This window comes from Corvus cornix, chromosome 2 (assembly GCF_000738735.6).
Source record: "Corvus cornix cornix isolate S_Up_H32 chromosome 2, ASM73873v5, whole genome shotgun sequence".
Classification (NCBI taxonomy): Eukaryota; Metazoa; Chordata; class Aves; order Passeriformes; family Corvidae; genus Corvus; species Corvus cornix.
In genome coordinates this window covers 102,018,199-102,036,981 of record NC_046333.1, presented here as the reverse complement: position 1 = coordinate 102,036,981, position 18,783 = coordinate 102,018,199, and the positions used below count along the sequence as shown (strand labels likewise).

The 18,783-nt window shown below is 41.0% G+C and overlaps 1 protein-coding gene across 12 annotated transcripts in view; it reads right to left on the bottom strand.

The window, feature by feature from the left end:
- Positions 1-679: 679 nt before the first annotated feature.
- Positions 680-18,783, bottom strand: part of PPP4R1 (protein phosphatase 4 regulatory subunit 1) — a 65,476-nt gene continuing 47,372 nt past the window's right edge. For 9 of the 12 annotated variants that reach the window (XM_039548161.1, XM_039548164.1, XM_039548163.1 and 6 more), the window contains 9 exons: positions 13,303-13,478; positions 9,123-9,218; positions 7,617-7,802; positions 5,963-6,124; positions 5,248-5,348; positions 4,747-4,867; positions 4,512-4,646; positions 3,426-3,567; positions 736-1,772 (listed from right to left, as the gene is read on the bottom strand). In XM_039548161.1, the coding sequence (XP_039404095.1) occupies positions 1,609-1,772; positions 3,426-3,567; positions 4,512-4,646; positions 4,747-4,867; positions 5,248-5,348; positions 5,963-6,124; positions 7,617-7,802; positions 9,123-9,218; positions 13,303-13,478 (1,283 nt within the window). In that variant the 3' untranslated portion in view covers positions 736-1,608. Of the gene's footprint in view, positions 1,773-3,425; positions 3,568-4,511; positions 4,647-4,746; positions 4,868-5,247; positions 5,349-5,962; positions 6,125-7,616; positions 7,803-9,122; positions 9,219-13,302; positions 13,479-18,783 lie in introns of all 12 variants that reach the window. The other 3 variants (XM_039548162.1, XM_039548160.1, XM_039548169.1) reach the window with 1 other exon arrangement.

Sequence of the window (18,783 nt, the reverse complement as noted above, 5' to 3'; positions counted from 1 at the left end):
CCCAGACACACCACACTTCAAGGCAGAGAGAGATGACTCTGTATCTTAACCACCTCCATGGCCGTACAAAAGCAGGCTCTGGGGAGTAAATAACAACTTTCTGTTTACAAGAGAAGAAAGTGCAGAATAATCTATTTTCCCCAAAAACAGGAGGTGAAAAAAAGGTATCTGCCTAAGGCTCAACTGCTACAGCATCAGGTACCTGACTGGTAAGTGAAAACGTTCTGCTAAAATACATCAAAGATAAGCTACCACAACCATTTCTGCTTCCTCAGGGAAAAAAGGCTTCACACACTTTGGGTTCCGCAGGCTGGAAGAAAGGTGATTTAAGGAAGTTGTCCCTGGAAGACACAGAAGGAGATAATGGATCAGTAATTTTAAATGAGAGGAAAGGAAAGCAGTCAATGGACTGCAGGCAGGTTAAAGGCAGTTTGAACTCAAGAGTTTTCTGTAAATCTGACTGAGGTGGATATTCAGACTTACTTCCAGCCAAGATGCCATTTCACATTTGCTGGAGTAACAGATTCCCAAGCAAAAGGGCCACGTGGAAGAATCCAGCAAAACCTCAACTACCTGGTCAAAGTACATCTCAAAATGCAGAATTCTTTATAATCATTAAGCAAACCCGCTGCCCCTGAAACAGCCACCCAAGTGTAGAGAACTGAAAGAAAAAGTCCACTTTAATTTCAAACTTATTTTTTTAATGTCTCAAAAAGGTCACAAGATTTCTTTCAATCTTATTAATAAATTTTATTTGGACAAGTAGAGAACAACTTGTATCACAACAGCTTTTAAACAACATGATTAAAGACTGCAGCACTCCAAGGAGGCTCTCAGATATGTACAGTATATGAAGAAAAAAGTTGCACCTTCAGAGCCGATCATGATCAAGTTAAAAATACCTGACTTAAAGTACATGTGCTAATAAATTTCCTTTAGGTCATGACCAGCATGAAAATAATTAGGACACAGGTACTCAGCAAAGTTTTCTGCTAATGGGTACAGCAATATGCTGCATTTAAGGATTAAAATCAGATTCTAGTTTAGTGTTAGCACTGAGCCCTTAAGAGAAATCCCAATTTCTACTTTTCCCCATTTACAAACATCAAAGCTATTCCCACTTAAGGGTGTGCCCAGCTGCACACAAATCAAGTCCTTGACTGACAAAAACTTGAGCACTAATACTGGAGGTCTCAGTCCCGGTACAAACTCTCCTCTTGGCCATCCCGCCTATCAGCTGCTACAGAAAACACCTGCTAAGTTAACTCCTCAGGAGAAACAATGCAGGTCTCTGGAAATCACCACATCCTTTCTGCAATGAAAATGATCTGCCAATTCAAGTTTCATTTGTTCAGGAAGACAGAAGATTTAAGGCTTCGGTGGCAAAAATAATTCTCTGAGCAGTGTTTTTCTAAAGTCAAGCTGACACAGGTATGCTTACTTTTCCTTGACTTAAAATCCCTGGTTATCAGGTTTAGCTAACATCCACCTGTTAAATCTGGCAAGAAATCCCTCCTTCCAAAGAGGTTGTTCTAAATCAACCATTTTAGAAGCATTTGAGGATGGTTTGTTTAATTTTTTTGTTTTAATTATAGCAACATTCAGAACTTAGTAAGTTGATGAAGCAGTGCTCATGGCGTCATCCGCAATTTTGGTACTGGCAGGGTGGATGCTCGCAAAGTACTTGACGTCACTGTCACCATCCATTTGAAGAGCCATAATCGTTTGTTCCACAGCTTCTTGGTGAGAGTTGGCAGAATTCAGGAAATACTCTGTAAGAGAAAATGCACAAAACTTACGGGAGGAAAGGACAGCAGATACTTCAATGCCAACCTCAGCATACCCTGTGAGATCCAAAATTTCAGAGGACAGTGTACACTTACAATCCGACTGGAATATCAGAGCAGGCACACAGGACACTTCCAAATATATCTACGAATTCACCTTAAAAAAACATCATTCCATGTTTCAGAGCACAGTTGCTCTAAAGATGCTGTTCAAGTATAGGATTTCTACAGCCCTTCAGTATAAAAGGGTGACAAATTCCATGGCCAAAGAGGAAGGAAAGGCCTGGAAGCGATTCCAGATGAGAGTGTTTGTATTTGTGGCAGAGGAAAGATACCATCAACCCATGGCCATGCCACTCTATTTCATTCCATTTTTGGCCAGCCTTCCCAAATAGTTATCAAATGATAGAGCTAAGATAACACGAAATAAGAGTGGAAGAAGTTCCAATATTCAGACAGTTTTAATGAACTATGGAACACAAGGTGCATAAAAGCAGTGTAACTACAAATGGCTCACAGGAAGGTTAGTTGAGATCTGAGGTTTAAAAACTCCTGAACTGATTTTTTACATCAGCCTTTCCCAGTCTATCCACCCTCCCTAATCATACACAGAACTCCTCTGAAGCAGGGACTACCTGTGCCATAAGCTTACATAGGCAATGCACAATGGAGGCGCACCATTCGCGTGGGGGACACAAAAACACCAATGCCACTTGAGAGCAGGAAGAACAGCGACATCCTTGGCACAGTTAACAGAGGATAAATCACTGCCCATCAGCTGATCCATCTCAACTGTCTCCATATGCTTCCTCAGAGTCAGCACGCACAAGGCAGTGCCCAGTGCTCACTGTGTTGGCATCCTTGGTGTTGTCCAGCATTTGGGACATTCTGCACTTTTCTACAGCAGTCCTCAAGCCAGTGTATGGTGTTGAGAGTGGAAGTGACCAGAAATGGATGAAGTATTCCAAGTGTGGACACTCTGCTGTTTTACAAAATAGCCTAATACTTCTAATGCTGTTTTCCTTTGGACTCTGAGCACTGCTGACACCTCTGGCACCTGCAATGCACCGGGGATGCTTTCCTAAGCACAGTGTGCAATTCGAGAGCTCCATGTCTTATTTCCCTAAAGAGAATCCACAGAAACTTTCTTCCCACTGCTACCATAAAATATAAACCCCTAACAACAGCCACCTCTTCACCCCCAGTGAGAAAACAAATGGTGGTTTGTATTTGTGTATTTTTTTTCCTTTCTTACTCTTATTACACAGAACATCAACAACTTTTTTTTTTTTAAACTAAATAAAGGGCACTGTTGAACAACTTCACAGTTGCTAGTTGCTCACTTGTGCTTTCCCATGACACCTCTACAAAGTAGCTCACTCATGGAAAATGACACCAAAAGAACAGGCTGGCACATGAGCAACAACTCACATATCCTGAGCATCACACAGGAGCAAGTCGGATACCACAAGAGGGGTCATGGCTTTATGTCAGCCATGGCAATATCTCACACTGAGGAGACTGTAAAAGCAGCAGCCCACCTCTGATCCTGTTTCTTCTTTCCCAGCTGAATTTAGGAAAACTGAGGGACAAGAAACCCCCTGCAGTCAGGCCATTGCAACTCCTTCTGCCACTAACCTTTCTCTAAAAGGGTTTGCTTCAATGTTTTTGCGAGCAGGACTCGAACATTTGGAACCTTGTCAGATGCCAAGTGGAGTAAGTGTGGCAACAGATGCTCAGCAAACTGGTCCATGGGCAGGCAGTCATCTTCAATGACAGTCTAGCAAGAACACAAAGGCAATTTCATTAGATTTCAGCACAGGGAAGATGGAATCCCAACACATAATCAGAGCTAACAGATCTTACTACCTTCATAGCTAGACAGCAGGTACTATCCACAAAGTTTTAAAATACAGTACAGAACTTTCTAGCACAAACCCAGACACAATGAAGCAAACTAGAATTGAGGAAATTCAGGCTCAGTTAGAAACCCACTTATTTTGTATGAAATCTTTTTTCCTTTTTAAATCAGTGTACCACTTGAAAACAGGAGAGAAAAGTAGACCTTTACAATCCTTCTCACAATTAATTTAGTCTTTGTTTAAACTAGATACTATATTAAGACAAAAATGGTTCATGTCAATGAACACCTCTTATACCCAAAGATGTTTCTCTAAATAAGCTCAAAGCTCACATTTCTCCAAACACTTCCAAGAGCTGCCCACCTGGGCAGCAGCCATGGTGGCTCCCAGTCTGCCTCTCTACTACAGCCTCCAAATGTGACCACTTCCTTGGGATCCCAGCTAGTTTCAGCTCCTGTTTGTTTTGTTGACCAAGCTGCACAAGCTGGCTAAAGAGGTACAGGCAGCACCTACTGATTGATTTCTAAAGATTTATTACATAAATCTCACTTCATGGTGAGCAACAAAGCAGCTCCACAACTCAGAGATTATTTTGCTGCCCTTGTGCTCTACATTCAGTATCAGATTTGATGACCTGGTGCTAATATGCTGAGCTAAAGATGCAGTCAAGCTCATCTATGGAGAAACAGAGAAAAAAGCAGCCATGAAACTATTCCCTTGGAAACAAAGCTCTCAAATGTTCACCAACATAATGTCAATAGACAGCTGAAGAGTTCCAGTCCCCTTAATTGTGATCACCACCACCCCCCAAAGAAAAAAAAGAACAACAAAACAAAAGAATATAAATGAAAAGACATTTCACCTGGCAAATAAAGACAAAAGTCTGCCGACCAGACCACTTGTGGCATCTACAGAACTTTTCAACAAGTTCATTCATGAGGTCTACCACAAAGGTTGGTGTGGAAGCCATGTACAGCTTTTTTACCATTTCACTAACCTTGAGGAAACGAGAAGAAAAAAACCAGTAAATACAAATATTACTCCTGCCCACAAACACGCCCAAGTCTGACACCCGCCATTTCTTTAGATTGCTTTACCAGCTTGTAGGAAATCCAGCGGACAGAGGACACTTTGTCTGCACAGAGGCTGAAAGCAATAGGGCGCAGGTAGTCGTAGATGTCCCTGGCACTGTACAGGTCTAGAAGCAAGATCAGCTGCCTACAAGATGGAAGAAGAACCAAAGAGAGTACATCACAATAAGAAAAAAGGCAGCTTAACTGAGTATCATCATTTACATACCAACACTTTTCAAATATGAAGTATGGCCATAATGAAGTTACTGGGAAGCAAAATCTTCTATTTTTCAGTGCCATCAGCTTGACTATGGGTCACTTGCAAATATTAAGATGCCACTTATTCACAATAATGACAATACAGCTCCTGGGAACTTTTAAGCAAGGACAACATGTGGAGGAGGATAAGGGCCATCTATTAATCAAAAATTAAATTAAGAATATCACTATAAAACATCTATTACATGATTTTCACATTTTTAAATATCCATAACAATAAAAATAATAATTCAGAAAACCACATACTCAGCCAGCTCAGCACGGAAACGCCAGTTCCTGCTGTTATCAGTCACCAGGAATTCCTGAAGCTGATAAAGATACTCTCGTCTTTTGTCAACATGAAGAAGCTGTAACAGTAAATACAAACTTACACAAAGAACTACAGGCTACAATTACCAGATAGAATAAGAGCTTTAAATACAACTAACGAAACACACTCTTTTATTTAAAAATACTTAAATCTTTAGCAACAGTGTTGCTTTCCTGGGCTAAACCCTGTAATGCTTAAAGCTGTAAAACCACGAGGCACTACTGAAAGGAAAATGTGACTGAGTCTCTCCTTTTACTCTAGGAAAGGAGGCGTAAACAGTAAAGGCAGTTTTAGGATTTGTGTCTTTCAGTTCCAGAAACAGCAGCTAGAAACAGCAGCTACAAAGAAACTTCTACAGAAATTTGACAATTAAGTTATGTAGGCAGATTAGAGCCATCAAAAAAAAAAAAAAAAAAAAAAAAAAAAAAAATCATTCACTGCCATCTCGATGCTGAATAAACATGAACAAAGCTCTTCAAAGAAAAAGAAGTATTAGCAACACAGATCTCCTGCAACATATATTCTAGTATTCAACAGGCATCTGCAGAGATTCCCACAGAGTTCCATGGGTGTTATGTAAAAAGCAGGTGCATACAAAGAAATGAAGCAAAGTCTGTAACTACACTTGATCAGAGCTGAACACAGACACACCTTCAGGAAGTCATGCAAGTGCTTAAGCACACCTATCCTCACTTCATCTAGGTCCTTCAAAAAGCCATTGAAGACAGGAACTAAATCTCCAGCTGTAAGCTGGTCTCCAAGGATGACAGCAAGTTCATGTATAGAAAATGCCAGTGTCCGCCGAACCTTCCACTGCAACATAAATAAATCAAAGTTACTGATCTGAAGTGCTCCAGTTGAACTTGAGGGTCGGTATCCAAGCTGGACTCCCAGCAAATTCCACTACTTACAAACATCTGTAACAGTGTCTCGTGTAACAACTGAAAATTACACTGGAAATTTAAAATGAAAAAAAAAAGAAAAGGAAACTGGAAGAGAAGACAAACGACAAGGTATCATTTCTTCCACCTGAATATCAAGGAACTATTCAAATACAAGTCATCAAAATATTTTAGTTTTCCAGGTGTCAGGAAGGAAAATAGTATTCCTGACATCAGTGCTCGTGCACACAGTACTTTTTGCTTTAAATTCTTTAGCATTAATTAGGTTCATGCTACTATTCTCTCATTCTGTTTTTAAAATTCAATGAGTAAGCTATATATCCCACAGTATTTCAGCTGGGATATTTTAGCTTCTGTAATAGGTGAAGTTTCTTCCACACTTAATGCCCAGCAGCCCAAGGACCAGTGGAGCTCTCAGACACCCTAAACTGAGGGCACATTGTTTAATTCAAGTAATTATTTCAAGTAAGTCTTTTAAAAATAAAATAGTATCTATTCTTTAGCCAGCACTTTCCAGTTAGCATGGGCACTGTTCTTTTGCCCTGGTTGGTGATCCAATCTTAATTCAGATTAGACTAGTGATAAATTTTGGACACTTCTGAACACAGGGTAATTTGTTTTTACTTATGTTTTGAATTTATTAGCTGGCTGTTTTTAATGGCTGCAAGGGAGTCTGGAAAACATGAGCAATAGCCATGTATAAAATTACTCACTATGTATCACTGAGAACTGCTGCTCTGACAGAGCAGGCAGCAAGTTCAAGAGAGGTGAAGCAGTCTGAAGATTTTTAAAAAAATAAAAAGAGCATCTCCAAAAAAGGAAACAAAGGAGGACTGGGAAACAACTGTAAACCAACAGCAAAACGCAGAAAGCCACCTCCTTACCACCTGACAACAAGGAAAATGCTGCTATTTCCAGTATTTGTTTTTAAAGCAGCAGTGCTGCTGCGTGGTGATAGCGATGTTATTCCTGTATGACTAACTCGATGTGGCACCAAGGCCTGGTGTGAGGCTGACTCACTGAGCTCCAGACATGCCTGCAGGGGCATGTCTGCTCACACAGCAGCACAGCCCAGATTCTCAGACCTACAAGACTCCCAGACACTGCCATAAGATCTCAAGCAAGCAGAGGAAATCAGAGACTTCTCCTCATTTTCCTACTGGAGACCCATCTCCCACTCTAACCAGCCCATTTCCTTACTACCTGAGCACCATACCCCCCCCCCCACTTCCTCTGAGACAACAATTGCACTTTAAGTCCTTATGGAGTAACACCAGCAATGGAAAGCTCTGTGTAAAAAGCAGAGCAGCCCAACATCCAGTAAACAAGAGAAATCACCACAGAGGTTGCCATTAGTATTTGTCACATCACAGAATTTCAGACTGCTCACTGCTTGGGCTCACCTGCATGTCAGATGCCAGAGTCTCGTAGGTGTCTTTCAAACAGTGCCAGTTCTGCCTGCCCAAGGTCAGTGCCACGCCGGGCAGGCTGTAGGCGCAGTGCTTGGCAATCTCAGTGTCCACTGTTTGTGCGCGAGACGGATCAGTCATGGATAAATACTGATCCAGCAAGGCTTGAGGTACAACATCCTGCAGCAAGAGAAGGGCAGAGCATCCACACCATTTTCAATTACTCCTCATAAGGCTCACTATAATTCCAGGGCACTCTGTAAGGGAAAATACCCCACTTTTTTCCCCTGCAACTATAGAATACTATTTAATTACAGTGTCTTAGTAAGAGCGCAAGGCTTTTGTATCTCGTAAGTTCCACCAAAAGATTCCAAAGAAACAAAAACGTGACTGTGGGCTATTTGAAAATATACAGACCAACATAATAGAGGAGCAAGCGGACCAGTCTTCTTAAGGAGCCCAGGAAATGGCAAGACTGCATTCTACCTTTCTGCAAACGTTCAGGTCGTGCCTTGTGCAAACTGGCCATTTTATGTCATCCATAAAGATAGGCAGAACAGCAAATGATGAAACTTTCTCAAAAAAACTTTCCTAATTCTCTCAAAATCTTGGGAAGGTGGAGAGAAGAGAACTAAATTAAAATGCCTTGGGGAGGCAGGGAAGGGGAGGGAGCAGAGTACAGTGTGTTCAATATTGCTTCCAAACTCCCTGAATAGCCAACAGGGAGGAAAAGGCTTCTCCAGAGACAAAGAGCTCTCCGGTGAAGGCCAATCCTTCTGTTCACTGAGAAACTAAAGCATCTGAACCAAAATTTTGTGAAAACCTCTTTGTGTTGACTTCACTACTGCCTTTGTTTCAGCTGTGTCAGGGACTGACTCTATTAAGGGGCACACAAGAGCATTTTCCTAACACAGCTGCCGAACAGCTCCACTGACAAGAACAAGAGAGGGATTGAGGTTCCCACTCAAGGAATCACACTGATGCATGGTGCCAATGTAATACTGAACTATGGAATTACAGAACTATTCTGAAACGTTTGATTCCTTTTAGAAAAAATACCAGAGGCAGTTCCAGTTTAATGAAACACTTTCGCAACTGTTCTGCAAAAAGCTATCAAGGAGTGGGGGTGGTTCCTCTCTAAACATGCAATAAAAAAAAAATCCTGTTTCCTCAATAACCTAATTCCCATTACGGCATGCTTTCCCCATAGAAAACTACCAAATGAAACAGAGCCTGAAGATCTCTAACAACTGTTATCTCATGTCAAAAAAATATTGTCATCTCTCATGCATAAATGTAACAGAAGCAACTGCTAAATGAACCCATTATCTCTGGAAACAAGGAATATTTTAAACCTACTTAATTAAGAGGTATTTAATAGAAATTATATCATGTCAGAAATGACTGAATGAAAAAGGGGATAAAGGAAATCCCCACAGACATAAAAAAAATTTCACTTATCTGATACATATAAGAAAACCAGAAGTCACTGTCATTTACCTGTACTTTGGATTTTCTTTCTTCTTCAGGGCTGAAACTACTGTTGGTACTCAAATCTGAATCATTATGAATATAGTGAAGTCTAGAATCCATACTCTGTGAAAAAAAGAAAATAAAAGGTCACACAAAACACACTCTAAGATTAAACACAGAAGAAATGCCAGCATCAAGAAGTGCTGTCCTCACCTCGGAGTCTATTTCTTAGATTAAAGGAATACCATGTTCTAATATCAAATACAATTTTGCTGCAGCCCAAAATCAAAAGGTATGCAAGATAAATCTGCTTTCAATTTGAAACAGAAGCTCCTCTTACTCTGTGCTCCATTTTGGTTCTTATGGAATGAAAATCACAGGAGAAGAGTACCTTTGAGATTGCATTAAGGAAAATATAAGTAACATGTGGGTCACATTACTTCTCCCCTGAATGGAAAATGAGAAAACACCTGTAGCTGATTTTGCTGGATTTGCTGCTTTGGATTTGTGCTAGAAAAAGGTCAAAACAAAGCCACCCTCACACTGAAGAGTAGAACCTGATGAGACTCATGCTGTTGCACCCTTCCTAGAGGTGATTATTCTATAATCTTCTCTATGCATAAGCTTCACCTTATAAAACTGAGTCCTACTTGGCCACAGCTGCTGAAAACAGTCATCACTCCTCTCAGCAGTCCTATTAAAATAATTTTTAGCAATCATTCTAGCACCCTGGCTACACATCTGGGCCTTGAGGATAAGGGCTGAGACTGTTTGAGAACAGTGGCAGAGGTGAGATGGGCTGCAATAAACTGTGCTGCTGGGGGGATGCAGCACCGACACTTTCGTTACAAGTGGAGCTCCCCAAATACAATGGATTTTGCATAACAAACCATGAATTTCAAGCAGTATGCTCTGAATATATAAAAAGTAGATCAGGCTGCAGTGTGGTGGAACAGGACAAAGGCATTTTTGCTAGATTTGAGCCAAGGTATCTATATATTCACATATGCTGCAGGGTGAGCTCCCAGGGTCAACACAAGCAAGGAGAACATGCCTACTTCCACCAGCTGTTCAGATTGTTTTGACAACGAGAATTTTCCAGCAAACTACAAACTTCTTCCAAAAAAAGCCTCCAGGATACAATCTGGCTTGCTTGGTCTGACTTCAGACAGTTGCTTTTTCCTCCTCCATGAGCTGCTTTCATTTAAGCACCAGGCTGTAATTTTAGCTGCTCAGGTATAATTACAGGTGATAAAGAACAGGCAGAACTGTGAGGCAACTGCATATCTCTGGCACAGCAGTCCATGTCACCTGTCAGGCTTAGAAGCAGGAGCAAGAAGGTATTAAAGAGCCAAAGAAAGAACAGATTTGGCAAGCAAGTCCCTAACTAAGTGTGTCCAGCAGCATACAGCTCCAACTATAAAACCTTCGGAGGCTCTGAAAACTCTCTCTGCAGGATTTTTAGTTTTACAGTCAATTCATCCTTCACTCTTTTTTAGCCTTTTGTTTGGTTTTTTCCTCCCTGAAAGAGAGATTATTTTCAGCATTGCCAGAGTCACCAGCTTTGACCTCCTGCAAATCAAGGAATTATGAGGCAGCCAGTACACCCTAGCCATGGTGCTTTCCTTGAGTTGCCAGTCTGCATGGGACCAGAGGTTAGTCATGCATTGTTACAATAAAAAGGAAAGGATTACCTGCGACCCCTTTTCCAAAAGCCAAAGCCTAAAAAAATCATACTTTACGGATTGAACCAAGTCAAACAATGGAATATAGTGGAGGGTGTCACAGATGGGAACATTTTTACCCAGCCACTTTTAAAGTCAAATATGCATTCCAGAGAGGAAGAGCTTCAGTACAGAATAATGACAGCCATCAGTCAGTATTTAGGTTATGCAGTATCTCTATCCCTGAAGATGTAGTTCCATCTGTAGTTCTTCCATGTACACACCAAACTGAGCATTGCAGAGAGCCAGGACATGAAAATTCAGCAGGGTTTAGCCTAAAAGCTTGTGTACCAAATGCAAAATCTTTGTCATGGCCTTACAGATCTTGAAGGTGAAGCTTCCCTCGGCTGTGTAACAAGAGCTCCGGGGCTGTGCTCCAAAGATCTCTGCTCTGTGTCAAGGGCTGCACACCAGGACAAGCAGTGCTGGTGTTTCCTGACAGGGCAGCTGGCCCAAACAAAGAAGGGGCCAGTGTCAGGGGTCCATCTCCTCCTGGCATCCATCCTATTCTTAGAGAGAGGTACTTGTGCCAGACAGGAGTGGGAAGCTTTTAGCCCAGTTTCCTTTCTCCCTCTACCTCCAAATAAAAAGACTCCCATGCCCATCCTCTTATCAAACCTGAAACCTAAAGAAAATAAAAACAGTCCCTCTTGAGAAAACAAACAGCTACCCTCAACAAACAAGCTTCATCATGTCCCAAAATCTTACTGGTTCACTCTATTACACCACTTATTTTCATTTGAATAGAGAATCTCTCTTTAATATGCAGCATTAACTCCTTCATGAGCCAATACAGCTGCCAAAAGACAAGCCAACTGTGGTTTTTAGTGGTACGTGTCCAGAACTGTGCAGGCTACATTCAAACATAAAATGCTGGAGCTTGATTTCTCTCAAGTGTCCAGTACCCTACTGCCACACTGCTATGCTGAGACTTAAAAAACCCAAGCAAAGACAAAAAGAAAAAAATCATCTCAACAACAAAACCCCCACTTAACTAAAAAACCTGAACAATCACCTGAGAAAATCAGAGGTCTCTTCACTGCTAAGGGCAACACTCTACTTGCTCAACAGATCACAGCTTGATTCCCAGCATTCTAGGTCACCTCTATAATATCTGCTCACTTGTAAAATAAGGCCTTGATTCAGTGCCAGTAACAAACACAGAACTGACAGATTAGGAGCATCCTTTCAAAGCATAAAACCAAAACATGCAAAATCAACATATACCAGCAATATGACTGGTTCTTAAACTTTCTCTCAGCACTATGCTCTGTACACAGAAACATAAAATGCAGGACAGGTCCGTCTGAACAAACACCCTCACCACCCCCAAAATTCTTAAGAGCAGAAGATAAATGTACACTGTCATTTTAGGTTAGCATTAGAAAGATGTGACTACAACAGATCCTATGATTAAAAAAGCATACTGAGCCTGACATAAAGGAATTGGGGGCAGGCTGGTGTTTTTGAAACAAACCACATTTCTAGAGTTAAATTATGGCTGTGTATAATCAGCAGTATCCAAGTAAATGTCACATTCCTGAACTCCTCGTATGTTTTTGGTCTAGATGGTAGTCCAACAGCTTAGACAGAAAGTTAATTAAATGTCATCAAGAAACACTGCTCTAATTCAAGAAGGATGAAAATGTTTGCACTGAACTGATATTAACTGCTAGACATTTCAAAGACGTTTGTCAAAATTTCATCTGGAAAACACCATTTCAGCAGTATGATTCAACAAATCACTTCTCTGGTTTTATGGAGCCTGTTTTTGAACCATTGCTTTCTGCAACAGCAACAGCATTTAATACCACCACAGCTTGTGGCATTCTATGCAGCGAATGTAGTGGGTTTGGCCTGCCACACAGCAAAGAACAGAAAAGAGTACCAAATGCCACAACTACGGCTGGGCAGGGAGTGGGGAGGGAGGGGAGCTAAAGAAGTAAGTGCAAAAAACTTCAAGATGTTACTGATTGCTAGAATAACTTCCAGCAGACCACAGAACATCTCGATTGCAGGTCCTGAACTTCTCTGATGCAGACTAGTGAACTACTATAAATCAATTCAACAGGGAGCAAAGGGAACAATGTACTTCATTCTCCAGGTTCAGGGAGGGGCACTGGAGAAAAAGATTCACTTATTGTCAGCAGGGGTCTGTTTTAAGCAAGGCAATTTCACGGTAATAAACTGTGGTAGCATTAAAACATCTGCAAATTCAACAGTCACAATGGAGATTTTAACAGAAACAGTTTCAAGAATTTACATGGACAAGCACAGAACTGGCAAAAACAAAGGCACTCAACACAAATAATTTTATTTTAGTAGCTAGCACTTCAATACCATCCAACAAAAGGGAATGCCACACCAGCCAAAAGTAGAAAGCATTTGGCTGCAATCCTCACATCAATGCAAATTACAGCTCTGCTACTGGAGCCCTGGAAATCCTAATGGAAAAAAAATTAAGTACAAAACTCGCTTCTTACCTCAACAGTGTCACCAATTAAAGGCACAATATCACCCAATATAGGTTTAAAACTTTGTTGGTCATTGATGGTTAGTTCAGTCTGTGAATCTGTTCCCTTGCCAACATTGGCCATTGTCTCTTCTTGAGGATCCAAACTGGATGCTCTGAGTGCAGCAGACAACACCTCCACTTGTGCTGCAGTACATGAAAGAGAAACATGAGAGACTAAACTGCAACAAAACTTTTAGACAGTGACTAATTAACTGAAAGATGGCGGAGGAACTGCAGGAGAGGTACAAAACAGATCATTAGCTGTTGGTAAATCCCAAACGAGGGACAATTAAAGTGCTAGATTAACACCCCACTCTTTTCCTAGGGTACTCAACCAAACCCCAGTCCAGTGAAATTCATCCTTAAAGCTAAAATAAACAAAGCCCAAAACCCAGGAGGAATAAGGAGACTGCGGGTTATGGCAGGATTGGTTCTTTAAGAATTTTAGTAAATATTAATGGTGCAAATAGATTTTTTGGAGCAGAACAGCCCACGAATATTAACTTACAGACTGGGTCATTTGTGGGAGGTGGAACTAAGAGAAAGATGGACAAAGTAATTCAAATAAAGATTGAGAACAGGTTTAGTAACACACAAAGGATTTCAGTTCTGAGATGCTGTTCCTCCCTCTAAATATGTTCATTAAATTCTTATATTTATTAGCAACTCTAAAGCAAGATCTGTATAGAAAGATGCCAGACCCAATACTTCAGCCTTCTTGGATCCTCAAAACAAGAAGGTTGTAATGTTTGATGTTCTCTTATTCATCTAAAGAAGGCATTAGCACTTCATACTGCTATCCACTCTTTTGGAAAACATCCAGCAGTTCTGAGGCTGCTCTGCTTTGCATCCCTCTGTTTACTGCCAATTAGAAAAAGTTTTGTTGAGCAATGTTCCCTGGATATAGCCTGACCTGAGATCAGGTATCAGAGGTAATCTCAGCTGCAAGTGACACAGAATTCAGTACAGATTAATCTATCCTTCCACTCTCCTCCTCCACTTCTTTCCAAGAAGGTAAGGAGGAATAATCTCCTCACTCATTAAATTTACCCAGCCATCCAGAAGATCTGTTCCTCATAGATTTTGTCTTTTCCAAGGTTTCTTAAATGTTCACTGTGAAATTACACAACAAACCATATGCTTGTTTTTAATCCCATACTGCCATACTAAGCTACGGAATTCTGAACTTCTCCCTCTAGCTTTCTGCATATGGTTGTTAACAAGAACTAAACAAAGTTGGACCCCTTTTATAGATAGAAAAAACAGATATGAAATATTACAAGAACCAAAAATTGTTAACTCAGCAAAATCTTAGATTAAAACCTTAGCAAAATCTAGCAAAAACACTATGGGTTCACTGGTTTGTCAGTAGAGTCTGATGAGCAGGAATAAAGACAATTCTTTACAACATGCAATGCTAACTCTCTGTGTCAAATTTCTGATACAATAACTAAAGAGAATAAAAAAGATCAAGGTTAATAAATTTCCCCAAAACTTAAATATTAAATAAATCATCCCCAAAACCAGGCAAAATAGGTGGCTATGCTAGGGCAAGAAATGCCTGCCTTTATTTTCGTTTAGAGAAATCAAACGAGAAAATGAAAAAGAATTATATTCTGCTGCACATTAAGGAGACCTTTTTCTTGAAGACCTCTTCCATGAAGGACAGCTTCATGAAAAATGTGCACTCCTCTCACCTTCACTTAAAACTCAGTAAAGTTTGCCCTGACTCAGTAAACACATACTGCTTCAACACTGTTTCTGTATTTACTGAAAAATCCACACAGAGCTCCAAAGATTACTTCTAGTAACAAGAGTATCTTCAGTGGTTAAGTGTGAATCTTCCAAGACATAGTCCCCACCCCATGCCCCACTGTCAGCCTGCACACCTGGACCATCTGTGTTTAGGGGCTTAACATGATGGAGACAACACCTATCCTCATTTCCTCTATCTGCCCTAGAAGAAACATGACAAAAATGTGCATTTCCTCAGCTTCTTGTCAATCCTACACCCTCAAGAAATGAGGGTGAAGGACAAGAGAAACCAAACTCCCAAGGATTTGACTGATTGGCAAGTGCCTTCTTTCAGTGCTTACTCATGACTTCAGTGCTGCCGTTCACTGAAAGGTGAATGACCTGAAGTCCATAAACATCCTAAGGTCCTAGCTAAAAGAAGAGCCAAGCATTGCTGCTGCTCCTCATCTCTCACAAAGATGTCCTACTGACATGGGACAGGCAATGGTTTCCAGAAAATCATTTCAAATTCAAGTAAAGGCTCCCCTTTCATGATTGACAGAGAAATGCTTCAGAGCTCTTAGGAAGCAAGGTATGGATAGGAAACCAGAAGGGCATCTGCTGGCTAACCAGCTTTCACAACTACCATCATGAAAAACTGGAGCGTAAAGGTCCATTTTGCACATAGCACAGAACTCAGGTACTGTGTTCCTCAGATAAAGTCAATGTCCACTGGATCTTAGACCACTAATTAACTCTTTCTTCAACTTTTGCTTCAGGTTGAGATGTATTTTTGAACAAGAAACTATTTACTCTTGGCTACTGTCCCTGCATCCTAAAATAACTGGTACAATTTATAAATTCTAAACCACATTTTATCTGGTCTTACTGAATTTCCTGGTTCTCAGGAGTTTCTGTCCTTTCAATAAGCCTTATGGTTGTTTTCTGTTTCTCCTGATGTTTCACTAAAAGACACTGATGTTTCTTTTGGGTTTTTCCCCTCTTTTTCCTTTCTTTCTTTTTTTCTAAAGGATCTGCCTTCCGTACCCTCACTTCTTACTCGGAGGCAAAAGGTATAGGCTGCATTAATGGGTACAGAGATTAAGTAACTGAAACATAAAAACAGAGTTTCTTCTCCACTAACTCCACATCTACTGTTCCATTAACACTATTTTAGACTTATATTGCAGGCTGTGCCAGTAACCTAACTTACAAACATAGTTCTTATAAGGGAATGGGATCAATTGACCCCACATTTGGGCTGGTTTATCCCTATTAGGTCCCCTTCTGGCAAAGCAGCTTGTAACTGGCATAAGCCACAGTTAGCCTCAGTAACCTGCAAGTCAGGCTTCCTCTATTCCCCCAAATACTATTAAGGAAAGCTGACCTTACAGGATTTAACCCTATGCAGAACGTAAGGAAATAAAGCCAGTTGAAGAAAGTGTCCATGGAAAGAAAAATAAGTAAAAACATCTGAGGAAAAAAAAAAAAACTCTGAAGGAAGTGAAGACAGCAGCAGCCTCAGGGAACTGGAAAAACGTGACCTGAATAAAGACCCTGTGATAATTTTAAAAAAGCTGCCATGCTTCAGAGGAATGTGCAGTGCAGGTTCCCATCTCCCAGTCTGAGACCTTCCAATGTCTGGCCAGTGGATTAGAAAGGTCCTTTTAACAGGGATTACAATACCAGTGCTTAACTTTGCATAGCTAGCCAGCAGTTCGCCTGTGAGAAGACCGGCTGTCTTTATCTCGGTTGCTGACTGCTCAACCACCTATTACTCAGATTTATCACTCTGGCAAAAAGCTAGTTCTGGAAGGAAAGCCCCCAGGTAAAGAGTGAGATCCAGGTAAAGCAGTTCATCCTATTTTGAGAATGAGACTAGGGAAAAAATATTCTACGATGGTTACTCATTACTGTTAAAGAATTGTATTTGCTGGAGACCTCATCAGTCTCCATGCCTTGAAGCAAGGATATAAGGCTTGAAACAGAAACTGCTCTAATGAGGTACACTGCAGAAACCCCCAAACAAACCAATACCACCTGCCCTCCCCCCAAGAAAAAGCCCAACACAAAACACCAAACCAAAACCACATAACCATGACCAGTGTGCATGTAAACAGCAACCCCACAGTGCTTGGCATCCAAGACATCTGGGAGACGGGGATATGCACTGAACATGCCGTACTCTGGGCTGCACGACCTGGTGATGCCTTTCCTTTGACTCTTCCCATTGGCATGGTACACTGAGGGACTCCTCAGATAAAAATTGAGTTATTCTGTTCTCAATACTTCTGCTATAATGATGCAAGCAGGTGAGGGGAGAAGCAACTCACACAAAACAGAAGGGTGAAGTGAGACATGTGAAGTAGAGGAATGCCAAACCCAGAAAGGAAGAGAAATGAAAATAAAAAAGGAAATAGGAGGGGAAATACATGTGGAAGGGAGGGGATAGGGGTACAAAGGTATAGCAGCTGCTACGGATGAACATAAAGCACAAAGCAGAGGGTGTAGTGGGAGGAAGGAACGACAACAACAACAACCACCACACCAAAAAAACCCCAACAAAACCATACTTTTCTGACTTAGAAAGAATCATCTCTGGCTGAACTTCAGCACCAAATCTGCACATCTGCCTTAGCTGTCAGGGACTGGCTCTGAAACCAACTAGCAAAATGGAAATCATCCATCTCCTCTGACTGAACAGTGAAGAACAGCACCTTATTACCATCACTAGATATTCTGCAGAGTCAAATAATAAAAATTCAGTGTGATCTTAAGAAACTTCCAAAACCCTGTGCCATTATGGTTCCACACAACAGGAATTCATTTTCTTCTTCTAGTAAGTTAACAAAATATTTTCAAAAAAAGAAAAAACTAAACAACCAAAAACCCATGTCAAGGGAAGGCTGCTGAATTTGCAGTCAAGCATGGAGAGGGCAAGGTACAGCCAGCGTAAAGGTCATCTGAACAACTTAATCTTATTGACACATGCAAAACATCACACACCACAGTCTCATTCCCAAACCACGCTTCATCACTCCATCTTGTCATGCCTTCAGGATGCTTGGCCAATTTGCTACAGAAGCCAGAAGATGTGTACCTATGGAAGCTCTCCAGCATGGCAGGCCTCCACTTACCCACCACAAAGAGCACAGCATCTTCCACTCCCATCCCTTGGCTGGGAATGCAGCAATAAAGACAGGAGCACAGCATGGAAGCAGGAGTCCAGGACTTAGGTGCCAGCAAGCCAATGAAGAAAATAAGTGCAAGAAAAAGATCACAGGGATTTAAAAAGAAATAAAGAGAGGAAAAAAAACCTCCTAGCTTGCTCAGTCATTGCTGTCAAAGCAGAGCCTACTCACAGTACAGGAGTCAAAAACATAATGGCCAGCTTCGCAGAGAGGGGGAAGTGCAGGCAGGGAAAGACCCTATGGATCACTTGGGACCAGGGCTGTTTGGCATACAGTTGCAAGCCATGTATACTGGAGACAAAATTATCTGTGAAATGAAGTAGTGTCATAAAATTTCTATGAAAACAAATTAAGATAAGCTTTTGACTGAATATTTATACCATCAGTTTGCAACAGTAGTTTTAGATGGGATTGCCATGAGCAAAGAGGCAGTCAGGGCTCTGGTATTCTGGATCACCCCCAGAGCAAGCCTACCTTTTGTCACAATTTAGGAAGTGTAAGGTTCAAAACACAGGCATTAAGTC